Here is a 19,358-nt window from a genome sequence, read left to right on the forward strand (position 1 = left end):
GGGGGGGAAAAGAATGTTGAGAAGTTATAACTGAAGACAGAATTTAAGGGTAGATTTAATTTCCTGTTACATTATCTAATTTAATTGGCAAACTAAGACCTAACCTAGTATTTTGTCCAGAGAAAAACAACATGAATTAGAAAAGCATGCAAATACCACTGATCCAAAACACTGAAAAAAATACCTTCATTTTGGTCTGGCGATGATGAACCTAAGGCACAGAACAACAACTCAGTATGTAGCTTTTTTTTAAAATTAACTTTGACTGTAGCCATTGGTCAATGAATATTTGCTTAAGCATTTGGCCTCTTTATCAGATATAACTGACAAACAGAAAATACATACGCTGAGACTGTGACACCACTTTGGTTCTGCTCCGTCCTCTGGAATCCGTTTTAGAATTTCCAATACCAATAGAAGGTGTTGAAAGCTTTGTTCGTACACGACCTGTAAAAGAAAAATGGCATTAAATCAGTTTTTCACAATAATGTAGAAAGCATAGCATCACAGCATTTACTAGTATTTTCTTAAGTTTCTGTAATTAAAAAAAGAAGCACAACATAACTCAATTGGTGAAAATTCGTTTGGGATAATTAGTAGAAATTTGAACAACTTGAAGGACTTAATAGTTGAGGAATCAAAATACTTCTCCTCTGATGCTACACGTTTCAGTAAACAATTTACACATTATCCTTTAAACACCCTGAACTAGCTAGCTAATTCTTGCTTCCTACATAAATAGGTTGATTATATTAGGGTGGTGACACACTGGAACAAGTTGCCCATAGAAGTTGCAGAGGTCCCATCCCTGGAAGTGTTCAAGGGCAGGCTGGATGGGGCTTTGAGCAGCCTGGTCTAGTGGGAGGTGTCCCTGCCCACAGCAAGTGGGTTGGAACTGGATGATCTTTAAGGTCTCTTCCAATCTAAACCACCCTATGATTCTCTGATACTGAAAAAAAGGTAAGTTTATTAAATATAATAGGCAATGCATATGCTAATGTTGCTGTATCAGGTACAGTGTTCCCATGGTTACTTGTGGTTGTAATTCTACTTTTGCTGTCATAAAACTACAAAAATTATGTTGACTGGTTTTTTAATTGGGTTCTGATGTTTCTTCCTAACTTCACTCCTTTTTTAGAAATCTAAATGCTAGCTTTCCTATTACTGAAGATTCTGTTTTCCTGGCCTCAGTCATACAGACTTCTACAGGATTTCCAAAGCCTTTTCCTGTACTTCTCAGTGACAACATGATATAAGGAAATACTACTCCCCTCACCAGACAGAAGAGCTGAGGAAGAGTAAACTGAATATCTAAACTAAACAAACAGATTTACTTCTCTCTAGAATGACAAACCATCTTGGTTTTGGGTTAAACCTTTCTGCATTATTAGCCATATTCCTCAAAACAGCCAGAGTATACAACGAAATTACAAAAGGAAGGAAGACCCCAATTGGATGAATTATAGGTAACTGAAAGATTATTCATAAAAGAAAATAGTAGAGCTGTGTACTACATTTCCTAATCCAACCGCTCAAACCACAGAAAAATGAAACAAAAAACAAAACCATGCTAACTGTAATTCTTATAAGTTGCAAGAACAAAACTCAAAAAGCTTATACAGGGTGGATCTAGCTCGACAAGTAATCCACTTTGAAAAACAGCATAATTAAAATATTTTCTAGACATGTAGAGTCAATATTGACCCAGAAGAATTAGGTACACAGACTGTTATTTAGTTCTAGCCTCTTTAGGCTTTCCACAGCAGAATTTGGAGACCAATCAAGTTAATATTATTCATCCAAATAGAGGGAATAGCCATAGATGAGAGTCTACAAGAAGAGAATCAGGATAAAGGAGGTTATTCACTATTAGAACCATTAGAAAACGATATGCTAGCAAGAACGGTTAGATTAACTAGTCCAAACTCTACTAGTTATCCCCGTGCAATGGCAATGTTTTCCCAGAGTGCTGTGAGACTGCAAGGCATGTAACTGCATTCAGAATTTGGCCCAAAACCCTAGGAATACAGAGTGCCACTATTTCAATCCTGTGTTAAATTATCACTTGGAACCTGGTTCAATTTTATCAAAGTGAAAAACCAGTTTGTATTTCTGAGGCAAATGAACTGTTAACTCACTTGGAGTCTCTGTATCCATTCACTAATTACAGGTTTAAATGTTAATACCATGTTAAAACTGAATTCCCAAGTCTCAAAAAAAATCAGTAATAGTAGCACCTGCTTCCCAGAGCGTGAACACATTTGATGAAATATTCTGTGACAAGATTTGCTTTAAAAAACAAATGCGAAATTATGAAGCTCCTGTATTTTCACACTAAAAATGCTAAGCAATGACACTTCTACTGCAGATGGGTACTTGAGAATTAAAATAAAAGCAAAAGAATTAAAAAAATTTTACACGACAACCAAATATTAGATGCATAAGCTATCTGGAGTTATGAACCTCCACAAAGCCTCAGAAAGACCATATTCTACTTTCAAAGCTTAATTTGCATCAATGAAAATACAAAGCTGAAAATATTAGCTAGTCTAACAAAATATTTTCTTACCATCTTCAGAAGCTGTTCCTAAACAGAGAAAATAATAAAATGCATGATATTCCAAACAATACTGTCTCTCCAATTCCTTTTTGAGATTAATCTTATGAATCTTGACAAATTTTATCAAGTCAAGAGGGCTAAAGCTTTTGTGTTGCAACTCCATTATTGAATTGAAGCAAAATTATCAAGAAACACCCATACTGTACTGTTAGTGATTTACAAGAACATAATATTTAGACAGCACTGCCTTCCAAAGTTGTTACAAAGCCACCAAAAAAAAAAATCAATAGAAAAAAATTACATCTATGAGGTAAGTCAACAAAATGACATGTACAGATCAAAGCAGACATTAAAAATACTTTAGTGTGAGGTCTTCTGAAAATATAAAACATACTATTATAAATTACCTCAGAGAAAAACACAAGGACAGTGTTTCCCACACCGGACAGTGATAATTTGATAGGAACTGTCAGCAAGGAGGATTTCTCTGAATTAAGTCTATGATTACTTTGAAGATCTATATGCACAAGGATCAAGTTTTGCTCAGAAAACTGGAAGAAATACGAGCTTGCTGAAACCAGATCACACTTGAACAACTATGCCAAGCTTAACAAGGCTTGATTATGACAAAATGAGAGTCGGACAAATCTTTTTACTGACATCAGTACTTAGGAACTGATGGGAAGCTATCCAAACAGGAGTCATTCCTCTCTAAGTTCCTTTGAATGAAATCTGATTATGGAATAAAATACATATTAGCAGTGATAAAAATGTTAAATGCCTCAAAAAAATCAAAGGGTATTTCCATTTTCATTCTTACTCTCTGTAGTTCTCTTACAAGGTAGAAACAGCAATGATTAGGCTTTCTCATATTATACCATCTTCAAGGCACTATTTTTAAAAACTCCCTTTAAAAAATTAATTCAGTGTAAAGTTCATTGCTTCTTCACAAAAATCAGTTACAGTAATATGTATGTAGGAGTGTCTCAAAGTTTTCTAGATCAAATTTGTTAGCCAGTACAAAAAAAACCACAAACTCTAAACTACACCCCCAAATCCAACATTCTTCCAGAGCTAGGTCTTGGAAGGCAGGTTCTATGCAACACCTAAGCCAGGTTAACAGCTGCTCCTTAAAAGGACTTGTTCTGCTTCTCCTTCCTCTCCACCCTTGTCTGCCACCTGGTGTGGATGGCTAAAGGCTCACAGTCAGCTCCAAAAGCTAAATAGTAGAACACTATTCACTTTTGGTTTATGATATCAGTTTTCTGGAGTTTGTTCACCTACAGTGATTGATAATGGAGTATTACAAGTGGCAGAAACATGTGGCCAAGACTAGTGGGAAAAGGAAAAACAATTAGTTCCTCCTGGTGGCAGTTAGATCAGAGCAGCTGTATCACACAGCTACAGCTGGAGAGCTAAGCTGTGTTCATTCCATCTCACACAACATCTCTACAGATATCCTCTAGAAAAAACCCCACCCTGTTACTCTGATTAATTGTGTAGTACTTCCCCCACAATTTTTACATAGACGGGTGGGACACCATTAGTTCTGACTACTAGTCTGAACAAAAGAAAAATCCAGTACACATGTCCCTAAGAACCTGTATTGCTGGTAACAATGTGCAAAAGCTCAAGATTAAGTGTTTAGCACAGATAGTTATAAATAAATGCTATTATATGCAATATAAGGAAATCTGATACGAAAATAAGCAAGACAGACACACTACTATCCCTTACAACGCCCCTTCATTTTATTAAAGTAGGCTTGCCATCTGCAATACTCAAAAATGGCTCAACTTCTTCCAGAAAGTATCTGTCATGAAATTGACTATCTGAGCTTTAAAATGATTCAAGATTCGGGGTTTTAGAGATCTACCTTCTTACTGTTTTCCTTTCTGTGAAAATTATCATCGGCTTTGCTTTCAGTAAACTACTCATTTTTTGAAACATGTACTGTTAATAAACACATGACAAGAGTTATTAAGTAAGTAGCAAATATAACTGACTCATTAAGTGTTCCCCAGCATTAAATTAGAACTAGAATTATCAGGCATCAAGCTGGGATTCTGTCACTTTATTATACAGGAAACGTTACTTACACATACCTGAAACAGACAACTGCTATGAGAAGCCAAATTCTCAACTGCTTTGCAGTTAGGATAAAAATACATGTCAACTCCTTCCATGTGTTTAATACAGTGAATTAAGAAAAAGTAAGGGCTAAAACTTAACTGGAATACTTGTTATTTTAACAGGTAGGTCTTCTTAACAAATCATTCTTTAATAATATTACATTGTACTACAGGATTTACAGGCACTTAAAATTAGGTAGCTAGACTAGATTTTGACAGTTTGGAAAAAGAATATTTTAGTTTTATTTTTAAAAAAATCCTTAATTATGTCACCAAGCATCGTCTGCTCTCCCATTGCTGTTCTGCCAAGAAGTCAAAAAATTTGACTTTACAGGTAAGACTATGAAACACAATGGAACTAGAGCTAGTTAAAAAAGCATGTATTGATTACAGAATTGCTCTGTAATTAATGGAGCTTTTTTAAAAAAACAGGAGTAATGTCCAATCACTAAGAGAAAATTTCTGTTGCTGATAATGACGAATCATCAAAAACATTGACAAACACAGCAATAACACAACACATATATTAAGACAGCAAGATTACATAGGGGTTAATGAAAACAGCATAGTATTTTGTTAATGAACAGACAAATATATTAAACATCTATAATTTTACATAAAAGGCACTTTATTAAATATTTAATAGAATTAAGAGGACAGACTAAACAATTTCTTACCATCCATCTTGTCAGAAGTATCCTCTTTGTTGAAAAAGCAGGCAAAGAAACATGGAAAACTTAGTGTGTTAGAATAAAGGTGTTCACAGCAGAGTCATAAAACATTAATTAAGGAAAATACATTAATATTAAATACAGCAGACACGTTTATCTAATTCATGCATGTATAAATTACCTTAAGTAAAGTTGGTTTCTCTCAGTCCAAGGTACAAAATTACAGAATGGGGTACAAGTACCCTGCACAGGAGCGTTTAATCTCTCCATATTAGTCAGATTCGAGCAAAGCCTTACAGTAAATTATTTATAAACTGTGTCATGCTTGCTGTCAACAGTTACTGAACCATCATTACATATCATTAGCGAACCACAATACTTTTATTTCATACGAAATCTGCTACTGAGCATGAAGCCCCACCTAGGGTAAGGGACAGGAGGGAAAAAGACATCACAATAAAGACAAAGGACAAATGGGGGAAAGTTCCACTCTAGTTTAAAAGCATTAAAGATTTACCAGTTCAGCTGGAAGGTAGTACATACATATTCTGACAGTAACAATCAAAATTAAAATATTTAGCACGGGACATAGATAATTACAGCTCAAGTCTCCTCAAAAAGGACATTAATCTTTAAGGATGGTCAAAGACAGTCAACATTTAGAATAACTAAAGTAGAGAATGTCCTCCTGCTTCTAGAACAGTCTTTAAAAAAATCATAAAAGCAAGCAAGAGTTGTTCTATTAACAACAAAAAGGGAAGAGATGGGTGGAGACAATTATAGATTACTACGCTCATGAACTTGTGGTCCTCTGAGGCCCTATATTTGGCAGCTGTCTAAGCAAAAGGTGGATGTTTCTCTGTAAGTAAGGGTGAAAATAAATTCAACTCTAGGAGACAACATTCTTTTTATATTGACTGCAATACCTGAGATGATGTGGGAAGCTTTACGGAAATACAGTAACATTTTCTAGGCATTTTAGTACCATGGTCACCATTACCTGGACAATTCTGTCATTTAAGCCACCATATTTGGATTTAGTATAAACAACTCGCTTAAAATGAACAGAGGGCAGAAGTTAACAAATTAGCCCATTTTCTGAAACACGGCACTTACTTAGATTCACCCCCATTCATTTCAAGGTTACCTTTTGAAAACTAAGAGCAAATGATATTTTGAGGTGGATTCCATGGTTAATCCATAGCCAAGCACAAGATAGTCACACTCTCTACATAGGTAAGAGGGGACAGGTACATGTCATTTAAATTACCTTACCATTATTAAAAAAAACTGTTAGGGGAATAAACCAAGATTAATCAAGCAGTACTGCTTCTGTGTGACTGTAAACAAACCTTCCTCTCCTTGACTATCACTGCCCTTCTATCATTTGTAATAGGATTTGACTTTACTATACATTGCTAGTTATCACATTATTTTGCCATTTCAAATAATCATTTTATTCTTCTTCCCAAGTGATTGCACCTGCTAGCAAGGCAAAGCTTTCCAGCTACTCAAATCCTTTAAAAGGATATGACCTGGACTTATATTTATTTCTCTCCACAACCCTACTCACCAAATCTATAAACTACAAAGGGAATAAGCTATTTCTTTATTTCTGTTATTTTCCTGCATAAAACCACCACTATTTACTTCCCTGAAAAACTCTGTGCCCTTCTCCAGCCTTGCTTACAAAATCCTGGGCATGAATAACATATTGCTTAAAATGTTCTGAAAGCAAATCAGTACTCCAAATCAAGAGCTGAATTTTTGTGAACCTCTTAAGACCAAAGTAGTCCCTTCCTTTCAGCAGCATGAAGAAAATAATCAGAGAGAGATTTCTCTTTGTTTTCTGTTTAACCGTTTTTTTTTTCCTTCCACCACCATGCTCTGTGTCACTTTTACTTCTCACATAGCTGAACTCCAACTTTGAGATTCAGAATACATCCTATTGCACACCAAAACAGACCAGGCAATACTCTGATCTTGGAGAATAATCATCCCACCTCTTTCAGGCTTTCAGGCATTAAGTTAGGAGGAACTGAGAATTCCTCAAGCGATAACCACAAGCATACCTCCTCCACCAAGCAGACTGAGCAGCCTAACTTTGGTGCCCACTTGCTACTCAGCAGGTTCTCTTATTTTCCCCCTGTGGGCACTAGAGGGAGCCCACACCCAAATTTACTACTTCAAGTAGCAAGTATTCTTTTTAGTCAGTATTGCTCACACTCATAAACTTAATCCTAACATCAATGGTATTCAAACCATTTCAAGTAGGTGCTGATAACAAAAGAATAATTTAAAATAGCTTTTAACTTAAAATTTAATTTAAAAAAGCACAACCAAAAACTTTGAAAACCACAGCCTAATTGTATCCTAGCATCTCCCCAAACACAAGGTAACTCTATAGTTTCTCTGCCTCTATCGTGATCATCTTCAGCAATGCTGATATTTGATCATGCCTTCTTGGTGATCTAACTGGCACATAAACTGAGAAGAAAAAACTAACAGTTTTGGGAACACTGAACCTCACCTCCCTCATTGCTATCCCTGCAGTACGGATAACTTCAAAAGAACAAAAGCATGCCCATATTCCTTTATCCGCCCCCCCCCAACTTAGTGGAGGTTCTAGCCTCTACCACCACACTTTTCTGCACTCTTATCATTTGTAGCCCTTTCTGTGTCTAACAGCATATATTCCTATCAATGAAGACTGTCACCTAGATAAAAACATATACATAGTTCCATCAGCATGCTTTGGAAGAAATCTATGAAATCAATGCTGTATATTACCATGTAAAACACTTCTGTATTACATGAAGAAGCCACCACTTACTGCCAGAACATCTCTTTAGCAGCGTTGTAAAACTGTCAGCTAAAGAGCTGAGAAAAATGGAAAAATCAAATGCTTATTTCCCTATTACTTCTAGAAACAAAAAAGCCATGATCAAAATTTGCTATTAAGTGAAGGTACCGTTCCTTCCAATACTTAATTCCAGATTAACATATTTAAAGAGCATAGTATGGATACATTCTTTGCATCATCATTCTTCCAGCACAAGAAAATTAAAACCTCTATCACAGCTGGTAACTTACTGCAGAACACCTGCTCTTTTGCAATACCCCAACGCTACTAAAAATGATGACAATTTTTCAAATGTGGAAGTATTTTCCCTTAAGTTTTTGATCAAAACCCTCAAAATATATTTCACAATATTGTAGAGATGTTTCCCTTACCTAGTGAAGCGTAAGATCCCGGAGGTAGACCAGCTGCTGACAAGCGCCCAGCTCCAGCTGTCTGTCCAGCAGCATGGCGGGCCTTTGCACCTGCGGCAGCATTAACATCGATGTCGCTGCGAGACCTTTGCAGAGTTCCTGGACTTGGAACACTCTTGCTGCTGCCTGAAACTAGCAAAAAAAGAGAAAAAAAAAATTAGCAAGTTAGTTGGTAATGAATAAAATTAATTATATTTAAAAGGTCAACATCATCTACTACTGCAGCATAACTGCAAGAAGTACAAAAAAAGATGCAAAGTAGCGTTAAGTCAAGTTAATATTAAACAAAGTATTATTGAAGAAGCAAACTAGATGTGGTGTTGCCATGAAATTCATAGAACCATAGAATAGTCTGGGTTGGAAAGGATGTTTAAAGTCCATCTAGTCCAACCCTCCCTGCAATGAGCAGGGAGACCTTCAACTGGATAAAGAACAGTTTATTTTTCAGTAGTATTTATCTTCATTCAGCATGAAATTTTACCATTATTTAATGCAAACTACATGCTCCCACCCTAGTACAAATTACATAATTTTGAACATTTATGTGATTTATTACATTATTGAATGTTTCACAAGCATACAGAAATTCACAGCATCCCTTGCGATACTGTGGGAAGATATTCCCACACTTCAGCTAGGATAAAGTCACAGGCAAGCTGAATGCCTACCTTGAATTGCTTTAGGGTCTAATCATTTGTAAAGTATTTTTACATTCACCTCCTATTATTTACTAAATATTAACTATTCACTTCAGTTAATTTTAACCATTGTTTTATGTATTCAAAACTTGACTCCCCTGTAACAGTTTCAGTATCCAGAAAACCAGAACTCTCAATTACTTTCCATTTGTAAAAAGTTCAACTATTTACTCCACAAGAATTACAAACACAATACGTGAAAAGAGAGCAAAGATATTAAATTCTGAAAACTCAAGACAAAATTAAACTCTTTGAATTACAAATCTGTGGGTTTGTTTTGTGTTTTTTTTTTATAAAGAGCAGCAGCTACATGGGAATAGATGGAAGGTATGAGTCCTTCATTTCCAATTGCCATAAGCCTACTAGACCACAGAATAATGTTTTGCTTCTTTGAGAGTGACTGTTCCATGACAGATGGAACAGACAAAATTCCAAGACAGATGATCAATTAACAGTACCAATACATAGCAATTATGTCTTATACTTGCAACAGCTGAAAATACATAAAATGTGAAGCAAGTATGAAGCAATCTTACCTCCAGGTGTAGTTTGTAGTGACAGGTACTACTATCCAACTTGGAAACAGGTAAGATTTTAAGCTGCACTTTAAACTTTTAATTCCAAGAACATAAAGAACAATTATGGTGCACTGCACCATATAGCAACCACATTACCTCTGCCTGCAAGACTTGCTGGGCTGGCTGCAGACCATTTAGAAGATAGAGGCCGACTGGAAAAAAAAAAAAAAAAAAAAGACAATAAACCAAATAAGTAAGTCTCATGCATCAGATCCAAAGGTAACAACAGACAGGAAAAAAACACATGTATCTTCTGTTCTTTTCTCCCCTTCAACTTTCTCAGCATATTTTAGATAAACACATTAAATACAGAATGATAAAGAAAACACAACCTTATCTTTTCTATTTTATAAAATTACATCTTCATCACAAAGCACTCATCCTTTGGTTACCAACAGGCACACTTTGCTAACACAAAGTTCAGGCTTTCTAGACTTGCTCACAGACACATTTAAGGTTGTCAGTACAAGGCTTTAACCACAGGGCTTAACTTCTATATCAGCTGTCAAACAAAAATAGTGGGAGCTACACAAAAAGCTTGATTTATGAAAGAAATTATGTGAAGTGGTGTCTGCGGTAAAAAGGAAAACAGACGTATACTTAATAAGCCTCCTCCAGTCCTATATCTTCCAAGGATAGAGTTACAATTTAAAAAGGAAAATGCTGGAACTTCCAAGCAGCTAGACTGAATTTCCCCTGTTTCAATGTTAGAGGCTCCCACAATTTATAAAAGGAGAAAAATCCCATGTCTTTTCCTCTATGTTTTCTCTCCATTTCCCTCTTACTGCAAATATGAGCAGTTGCTGAAGCAAAGTCTTTCCGTCTATTCAAGTTTAACTGTGAGGCCTTCCTTCTGACTTGCTCAGAAGGGTAAAATAAAATCAGAGGGACCAGGGAAAAGCAAAAGACTAGTAGAAGAAAGCATGATACTTTATTCATTGATTCATATCTAGCCATCTACGTATTTATCTGACTGGAAAGGTTTGTATTTGCCAAAACAGTTGACTATTTCATCAATAGTCAAATTACAGCCCAAGTCTACAGTCTCAGCTTTAGTAAGAATAATCCCCCTCTAATTTTAAACCAAAAAAAAAAGTGAGAAAGGAGATGCATATTGTGTATTTATCTGAGTTATTAGCTCAGGTGCTCAATGATAATATACAGGTCAGCACTGTTACCCAATGCCTCACAGAAGATTGTGTATTTGCAGCTCATTATAAATAATACCTGCTTTTCCAACATTACTAACTAGTGTTTTGGAGGCATTTTGCTGCAAGTAAGTTGAGGAGGCCCAAGCAGAGCTCCTGGGTGCATTCTGACCTTGCAAAAGTTGCTCCAAACAGAAGGCCCAAACAACAGTTAGAATTTCAGCATTTCCACAATCTATTGTGATTGACATTTCATTTGAACAGTTTCATAGAAGTAGGCACAAGTCACCATGTTTCCCTCATTCCACCATCCCCTTTAAAACCATTTTTCATCAGTGATCTGTAAGAGCTGTAAGTTCAGAGGGTCAAAAATGGCGGAAGATCAGACTTTTAAGAAAACCATACCCATATTTACACTAAGTTAGTGTATACAGGGAGAACTCAGCATCTGTATTAGAAGCCAGAAATATAATTTGGGGTAACACAGGGAAAACAACATGCATCTAAATGCAAAATTAGTGAAAAATCAATTCAAAATTAATTTCCGATATCATCATCTCTTTTGTTTATCTCTTATTTTACTCCTCCCCTTCCGTAGTGTCATACTTATGTTGCAATACAGGAAGTAACACTCACTTGGGGATTTGAGAGTATTTTAAGATTCTAATTTCTCTATAATTTAGTTTTTAACATTTTATTACTAGTAACTCATTAACAGCACTTTGATTTTCAGACAGGCAATATGGATTAATTTAAACAACAGTAATTCATCTTTAAATAAACACTTGTTTGTGGAAAATGACGTGTCAGCAATAACCCACATTACAAACAATTATTTAAAAAATGTTTTTTATAATTTCAAGTATCATAGCAAAAATAAGATTTGACATAGAAGAGGGAAAGCCTCTGGTATTTAAGGCAGCAGTCAAAAAAGAGAAAAAAAATAACTTCCATCTGAATTGAAATCTTAACAGGTTTAAATACTTTGAGGAAGAATTTAAAGGAAAAAAAATCACCACATACTACTATTACTATGTTACATTTCTACTAAAAAACCATAAGATTTCTTTTGCTATTGGTACCTAAGCAAACTTTATAATCTACTCAGCTCAAGACCGTGTATACATTTTAATACACCACTGATTGCAGCACACTCTCATAATAATTAGCATAGCCACAAAATACTGCTAACACATATTCAATACTGTGAAGATGGGGGTGGGGGGTGGGGGGTGTGTTAAACCCACAAATCTCCCATCTGAACAAATCTCACTGTCAACGTGTCTTTCTCATACTTCCCAGTGAAAAGGGATAAAGAAGTAGTAACACCATCATTTTCTTTCCTAGACCTACTCATTGCACCCCAGTGCTGGACATCACGATATGAACCTTGAAGGTATTTTGGTATAACAGAGGCTGCTAAGGTATAAAAATATGAATAAAGAACAGCCTGCTAAAATCTAGTTAATAATTGCCCTTATTTGTCACCTTGCTCAAGTAATACTGTCCTATAGCAATACACAGTAAGATTTTTTTATTAAAAAAACAACCCCTAAAAGTGACAAAATAAAATTGCAGCTTTTTTGTACACCATAGAAGTCTGGTTCGTTTGCTTTTGAGAAACAGGTTTTCTTTGCTTATAGGCTCAGAAACAGTTAAATGACCCTTACTTGAGGCTTTCCTGTGAGCTGGAGGACGACCTGTCTGACTGAGGGAGAGATGCTATACTACCAGAATTCTTCAAGTACGTCTGGAGGCTTCTTTGATAGGGCGGCTCAAGAGAATTGTACAGAGTCTCGGCTTCACTAGGAAAGTGATTTCTAAGACCCAGATAAGCCCTGCAAAATAAGAGAATAACCACATGTAATTGCTTTGTATTTTCTTCAAATTGTGGAGTCAGGAAGTGAAGACTACAGAATGAACCAGGGATGGGAGGGAAAGGAACACAGACTAAAAATACGTAATGCATACAATACTGCTCATCAAATCATAAAAGAAACGAGCTACACTGACTGAATCAATCTTTTCAAAATAACTTAGTCTATATCCTCTGAAATTCCGACATTCACTTACCGATTCCATGGGAAAGCAAGAGAAATTCTTTTCTGAACTACTCACTAGTCAAAGTGCTGGGGGAAAAAAGAGAATTCTGCAGCAGTATCAACCTTTATGACTCCTGTTTCAGTAGAATCCTCAAATGCTGCATGACAGTATTAATTGCCTCAACTTTCAGAATGCCTTTTGCAAAAGAAATTAGATATTAATTCAGGACTTCAGAACAGAAACATGAATTTTCAACCTAACTTGTGTCCTCTTCTTCAGCCATAGGTAGCCGCTCACCTCCGATTAGAGCCTTGTACTGTTCATGTTATGTCCAAAACCATACCATTTTTCAGAGCAAAATGTAGCCAAAACTTACTTTCTTGCCTCCACTCTTGCTTCTGCATCAGCATCATGAATGCCCTTCTTGATTGTTTCAACCAAGACAGCTGCATGCCTAGAAGACAGAAATTCTTCATGCTATTTTGCTACTCCAAATCCTATTTTAAGCAGTAAAGTTTTACATTTCAATTAACATTTCTCCAAGTAAAAGCCACTGAGATAGTATCTCTTTCTAAGATATGAAGTAAACAAATGCTTATCACACTGATGACATAACTGCACCTTCTGTAAAGGTTTAGGTAAGCTTCCTCCCTCAATCTAAAAGAATGATAATCTACTTTTCAGACATACATCCACCTGTCACACTTAAAAAGTTATTTTAAAATACCTTTTTTAAGACACCTACTTTCCTGAAATGGAAAAAACTATTTCCCCCACTATATTAATATTAAGAAAAAGGAGAAAGTTAAGATTAGCAAGTTTGCTTTCCTGCAAATTCACCTCTGAAAGCTGTTGGTGTACGAGTTCTAAACCTCAACACATGCTCAACGAAAGCAAAGTGCCCATCAGCACAACGAAAAATTTTGATTATTTTAATTCAAGACATGTTTGGGGCTTTATCTTTTTGGGGGGAGGGAATCTCTTGTTCATTTTTTTTAAATATGCACATACACACTCTAACATAAATCAAGTGATCTCCCCATTGCTCCCTTTCTTAGGGGCACCTTGAGGGGTTGAAAGATGACTACGGAGTTGGATGAGCTCTTCAGAGCCTTCTCTGGAGGCCCTGTAGTCCCTTTGCTCAAAGTATACATTCTGCAGAGCTGACGTATATTTTCCTATCTACCTGGAGAAGCTACAGTGTGCTCTTAACCATTACCAGAAAAAGTCCTCCAGCCTAATCCCATCTGCCCTCTTTTATAGCAAACATACACATTTCCTCCTTTCGGGAGAAAAGACAGATGCTTACCTGAGCATCTTTGCTGCACAGGATACATGATATAAGTGAAACTCTGAGAAAGTACAGGATGTATTGCTCGCATGTGGTATAGAAGAGGAAGGTAAGGAGAGGAGGCAATATGAAGTCAAGGCTGGAGCATACACCTCTCCTTCTCCCTGGCATTTGAATGGGCCACACGACCTGCTGTGCTAGAACCGTGGTCTATGCTAGAAAGCTTGGCCAACACCGAACGACACGATCCAATTAAAGGATTCAGTGAAAAGATTTCTGTCTTAAAATTCATTAGCAGTTTATTCTTGGGAAAAAGTATACTGGCCCATACCTTTCCAACGAATGTGTCTGCCACTCTTGTAACAACAGGTCTAAAAATTCAAAGGAGCGCCTACAAAGACAGAACAAAACATTTTAATTAATACTCATTTCTCTAATGTGCTTGTGGAATAAATAGTAACTTTATTCTTTCCCCCTGAGGGAAACATATACATAAAATAAACGTACATTTATCTGTCAAACAAGGGCATTGGTTGCCTTATTGCAGAATTAAAATATTCAGTACAGAAAGCAAACACACAAGCTAACTAATCCTAACTTCAAAAAACCAGATGTGGTTCAATTAACCATCAGCCATGTTATTACACATATGCTATGTTAGTTTCATTAGCCCCAAAATAACAGACAAAAATCAAAGTTTAAAAATTGTGCAAACTATTAAAAAAAAAATCAATACTTTAAAAATTCAGCTATTGAGTCACAACATGTTTTGATGGCAGTGTATTTCTGTCCCAAACACTATCCTTTCACCTGTCATTACTGAGTATGTAGCATAAAGGAAAACATGAGACCATTATTACAAGGCTCTGCATACAGAAAGCACTCCTGAAGATTTGCTGGCACTATACAAACTAAGTTATGTAACCTTATTCATTATTAATTCAGAATTCTTGACAATTTAGCTGACAGCCATTAGCAAAAGGCATACTTTAAAATATGTTTGAAGCTAGATCCTGGTGAACAAAAATCAAAGCAACACGGATTGGGAAGGTGCAGATAACAAAGAACACTCTTCAAAAAAAGGTAGTGGACTCTGCTGTCTGAAATTATTACTTTTTCTGGTTATGTTGCATCTTTGACCTGTTCTGGAGGGCCAGATTTCATTATTATTGTGCCCAAATCCTTTGGACACATACGTGACATGGCAAGAAACCCTGAAAGGCTTTTCACTGTTATAACCGATCTAGTTTACCTTTGTTTTTCCAAAGGAATGAAGTCACTATGGAAACAGTATGATTTTGGACACCTTCATTTATGCTCAGTGGATTGTGAGCTGCAGTACCAAAGCCACCTACAGTCTAATGTTCCTCAGCAAAGCTGTGGTAAGTGGAGGCACTGAAGCCCTGTGAATTGTTTTGCAGTCAAACCAGAAGTTACGACAGGTCAGTATAATCTGGGTTCAGATAATAATTGCTTTGGATGCAAAACCAGCTTGGATTCAGACCAAACAGTTTAGATGCTCAAGCTATTTCTTGCATACACATAGCTATACCACCTTCAGGGCCAGCACGAGTCCAGAAACAGCATCAACTCTTTACCGAGATTCTGTGCAGAAAATGACACTGTCAGAAACCAACTAATTTTGTCAAGAGCAAATCCAAGCGTTCAAGTATCACGTTCTTGGAAAAAGCAACATGCTGAAGATGCACCTCAGCTGTTAAACTTGACAACACATTGATCCACCATGTCCCATCTAAGTTAGCAACCACTGTCTCAACTCCACAGTCCCCAGCATGGTCAGTTTATTATTTTGGGCACAGTATCAGACAACCAAGCTCCATGCATTCGAATGGTGCTGCACAAAAGTTACGAAGTTCTCCTGGCATCGGGAGATGCTGAAATTCATTTTTGTGATTTACTGGGTAACACAGTTTTGAGTATTCAGAAGATAATGGCCATGAATCTTCAAACCTGTTTATTTTCAACATACAATCACCGTATTTAAAAAAGCAACAGTTTTAATCATTTGCTATTTATAACATACTCACCTTCTAACTGCAACTGATTTTGAGGTACAGTTGCTTGTTATTAAAGGTATGAGTCGTGGCACATGGGTATGCTGAAGAGAAAAAAAATAAAGCCAAAGCAGTTAATGACAAAAGCATTCCTGAATTTGTACTGTACTAATTAAGTCAAACAGAATTATCAACATATTAAAAATTGCAATAATTTAAAATGCTTACTGAAACTAAATGCAGAATACTATTAAATAAGAGACTGCTGCTAGGCAGTCAATTGATTAAGCCTAATTTTTTCCCAAAACGTCAAGCAAAAAAGCACTTCCAGTGCCATCAACAATCACATCATGATATGCCACATTTAGCTGTCAGAAGTCATATATGAAGGCTCAAATGTGTCTCATCAAAGGAGTTGTAAGCTGATGTTATTTTAGAAAAAAAAAAAAAGCAATAGACAGCAGTTTTAAAAACTGGAGTTACGGAGAAAAAAGCACATCAATATTAAACTATGGGCATTCTTTTAGGGATCAATCAATACAATTAGTGCTACAAAGACCAAATTTCTTTTAATGCAAAATATGTCAATAAGATAATAAAGGCATGACATGTAATATAGGCAAATACATAGAAATACCTCACAAGCTCATGGGAAAAGAAAACCCTGGAACTACCACTTAGAGTGGATAAGATAAACTACATTAAATCCAAATGCAATACCTTAATACAGAATGAAAGCAGCCTTACTTCAGCTTATCTTAACTGACTGTAGACACACAAAGTATTAACATTTTAATTCCAAGTAGGAGTAACATGGTTCAACAAATCCATTTTCAGTTCATTTCTTTATTCCTTTCTTGATTGAACACATAACTTCTAAACAGTCCCAAATACAGAGTGAAACTGTAGCCTCCTAAAAAACTGTTTAAGAAATACAGTACCAAACAATTCTTAGCGTCTCACGTATCATACTTCCTCCTTAGGTTATTGTTGCAGGATATAAACACACAAATCGCCAAAAAAGGAGAGAGATAATTATCAGCTCTCAGAGCACGGCCAGCTTCAGAATTAGGAGGGAATTAATCCAAAAATCTGGAAGAGCCTTAACAGTTGCATTTGTTCGTACTGGTATACTTTTAAACAGGGTTTAGGGATTTTGTTTGTGTTTTGCATAGTTTTCAAATTGAAAAGTGCCACATGACTGCCAGAAAGGGAACAATAAGCAGTATCAGGGGAAAGAATAAAATGCTTTTACAGATGGAGAAACCTGTATGTTCCAAGTCTTTGGAGCTATTGAGATTGTAATTTCTAGAAAGTGTTTTGCAAAGGAATCAAAGCCTCAGGCTTGCTTTCATTCAGCTTTAAGACTGCACATTTCATCTGTTACCCCTTTGAAGCTGTAACGATACGTGCTTCCTCCCAACCCACCTTGCAGCTCAATTGCCCAACCTTAATCCCACCACCATGCCATCTCATCACAACAGCACCACCACCCCCCCCACTTTTCTTTTTAATTGGTTTCCTGATTTACTAAGAGTCAAGAAAGATAAATCAGACTACAGTACAAGAACTATCTGGAGAAGAAATATGAAATCCAATAAAGGTACAAAGATGAGAAGGAGCTCTTCGAGATCACTGGTGTAATACAGCCTCCCTCTTTTTACGTAGACTTAGTCTCACAGCAATTAGATACTAAAAGACCAGGATCTGAACTGGCTGCCAGAGGATTCTGGTAGGAGTTTTTGAGCAACATCCTGACTCCGAAAGCTGTTAATGGCTTGGGCTCTAAATATTTAACTGACCACACACTCCCTGACCAATTCGCATTTAGTACAAAGGATAGAAGTCCAAAGGAATGTGGGGCTGCAGTGTGTTTGATATTTCTTTCTTTATTTTTCAACCAAAACCTGAATTTTCTGTCCGAACACCATGCATAAGCCATTTATTAGTTGGGTTTTCAAACACTATGGATAGGATTTTCTCGCTTCTACATCTCCAATCTACTATGTTAAATTACAGCTAATAACAACAGAAGTTTAAACAAAATCAGGGCAGCTATAGTCGATGTGTAGGCTTGTCTCCAACTGAACTGCACCAATAAAGCCAATTTAATATAATCAGTTACATTTCATGCTGCTTTTCTGGTGCTTGATTTGTCTGTTGTAAACAGCAAGGCGGGGTTAGTTTCTTACATGCCTGAGCTCATCTAATACTACTGCAAATGGTATTCTTCTCTTACAACTTTAGTCATCCCTGTGTAAGGTGTATTCCTTCCTCCACTCTGAAGTCTGTGCCATTGGCCATCTCACAGTACATTGTTAAGAGTCTGGGGAAAAAATGCCAATGGATCTTAGCCCAAGTGCTGATGCAAAAGTAATGCAGAAGCCTCAGAGCACATTCTCAGAGGCACGGGCAGACACAGTAAGTACAGATTCCAAAACATACCGAGGACGGCAATAAAAGGTGTGAGTGATTAAACCACGTAGGTTGCCAACAACTTACAAAATTAAAACCACGGATGAGATCATAGTGAATAGCAGTAAGTGCCTAGCATTAAGAACACTGCAGCTTTTAACGTAGAAACTACAGGCAACCTCCCACTTTTATTTGAATCACAAAAAAATCAGTACAAGTCCCAAAAATCTAGCTAAATATCTTGTTTTAGACACCAGCCAGTAGCAGATGCTTAAGGAACGGAATATAAAAAACAGCTAGTATACAGTATTCCCCTCTTCCATATGCTATAGCTTTAAGGACTCATCTTAGAAAGTTCTTAAACCCGAGGATTAAGATCTCCATTGGGCTTTTCTTCCAATAACTTATGCTTTCTGAACTGATCCACACGTGTCCGGCTTTTTTAACATTTTGTCATTAACTCTGTGGTTCCAATTTTTTTTTTTAATAAGTATTCTTTTTTTTTTTTAAAATAATAATTCTGTCTTCTTAACT

General features: G+C 36.4%; 1 protein-coding gene across 50 annotated transcripts in view; it reads right to left on the reverse strand.

Moving 5' to 3' along the window:
- The window catches only part of CLASP2 (cytoplasmic linker associated protein 2), a 154,184-nt gene that overhangs the window by 43,801 nt on the left and 91,025 nt on the right, over positions 1 to 19,358 (reverse strand). For 22 of the 50 annotated variants that reach the window (XM_074575312.1, XM_074575309.1, XM_074575290.1 and 19 more), the window contains 10 exons: positions 16,443 to 16,513; positions 14,726 to 14,785; positions 13,480 to 13,557; positions 12,731 to 12,898; positions 10,009 to 10,064; positions 8,598 to 8,768; positions 5,370 to 5,393; positions 2,570 to 2,587; positions 346 to 447; positions 185 to 211 (listed from right to left, as the gene is read on the reverse strand). In XM_074575312.1, the coding sequence (XP_074431413.1) occupies positions 185 to 211; positions 346 to 447; positions 2,570 to 2,587; positions 5,370 to 5,393; positions 8,598 to 8,768; positions 10,009 to 10,064; positions 12,731 to 12,898; positions 13,480 to 13,557; positions 14,726 to 14,785; positions 16,443 to 16,513 (775 nt within the window). The remainder of the gene's footprint in view (positions 1 to 184; positions 212 to 345; positions 448 to 2,569; positions 2,588 to 5,369; positions 5,394 to 8,597; positions 8,769 to 10,008; positions 10,065 to 12,730; positions 12,899 to 13,479; positions 13,558 to 14,725; positions 14,786 to 16,442; positions 16,514 to 19,358) is intronic. The other 28 variants (XM_074575317.1, XM_074575308.1, XM_074575319.1 and 25 more) reach the window with 7 other exon arrangements.

This window comes from Larus michahellis, chromosome 2 (assembly GCF_964199755.1).
Source record: "Larus michahellis chromosome 2, bLarMic1.1, whole genome shotgun sequence".
Classification (NCBI taxonomy): Eukaryota; Metazoa; Chordata; class Aves; order Charadriiformes; family Laridae; genus Larus; species Larus michahellis.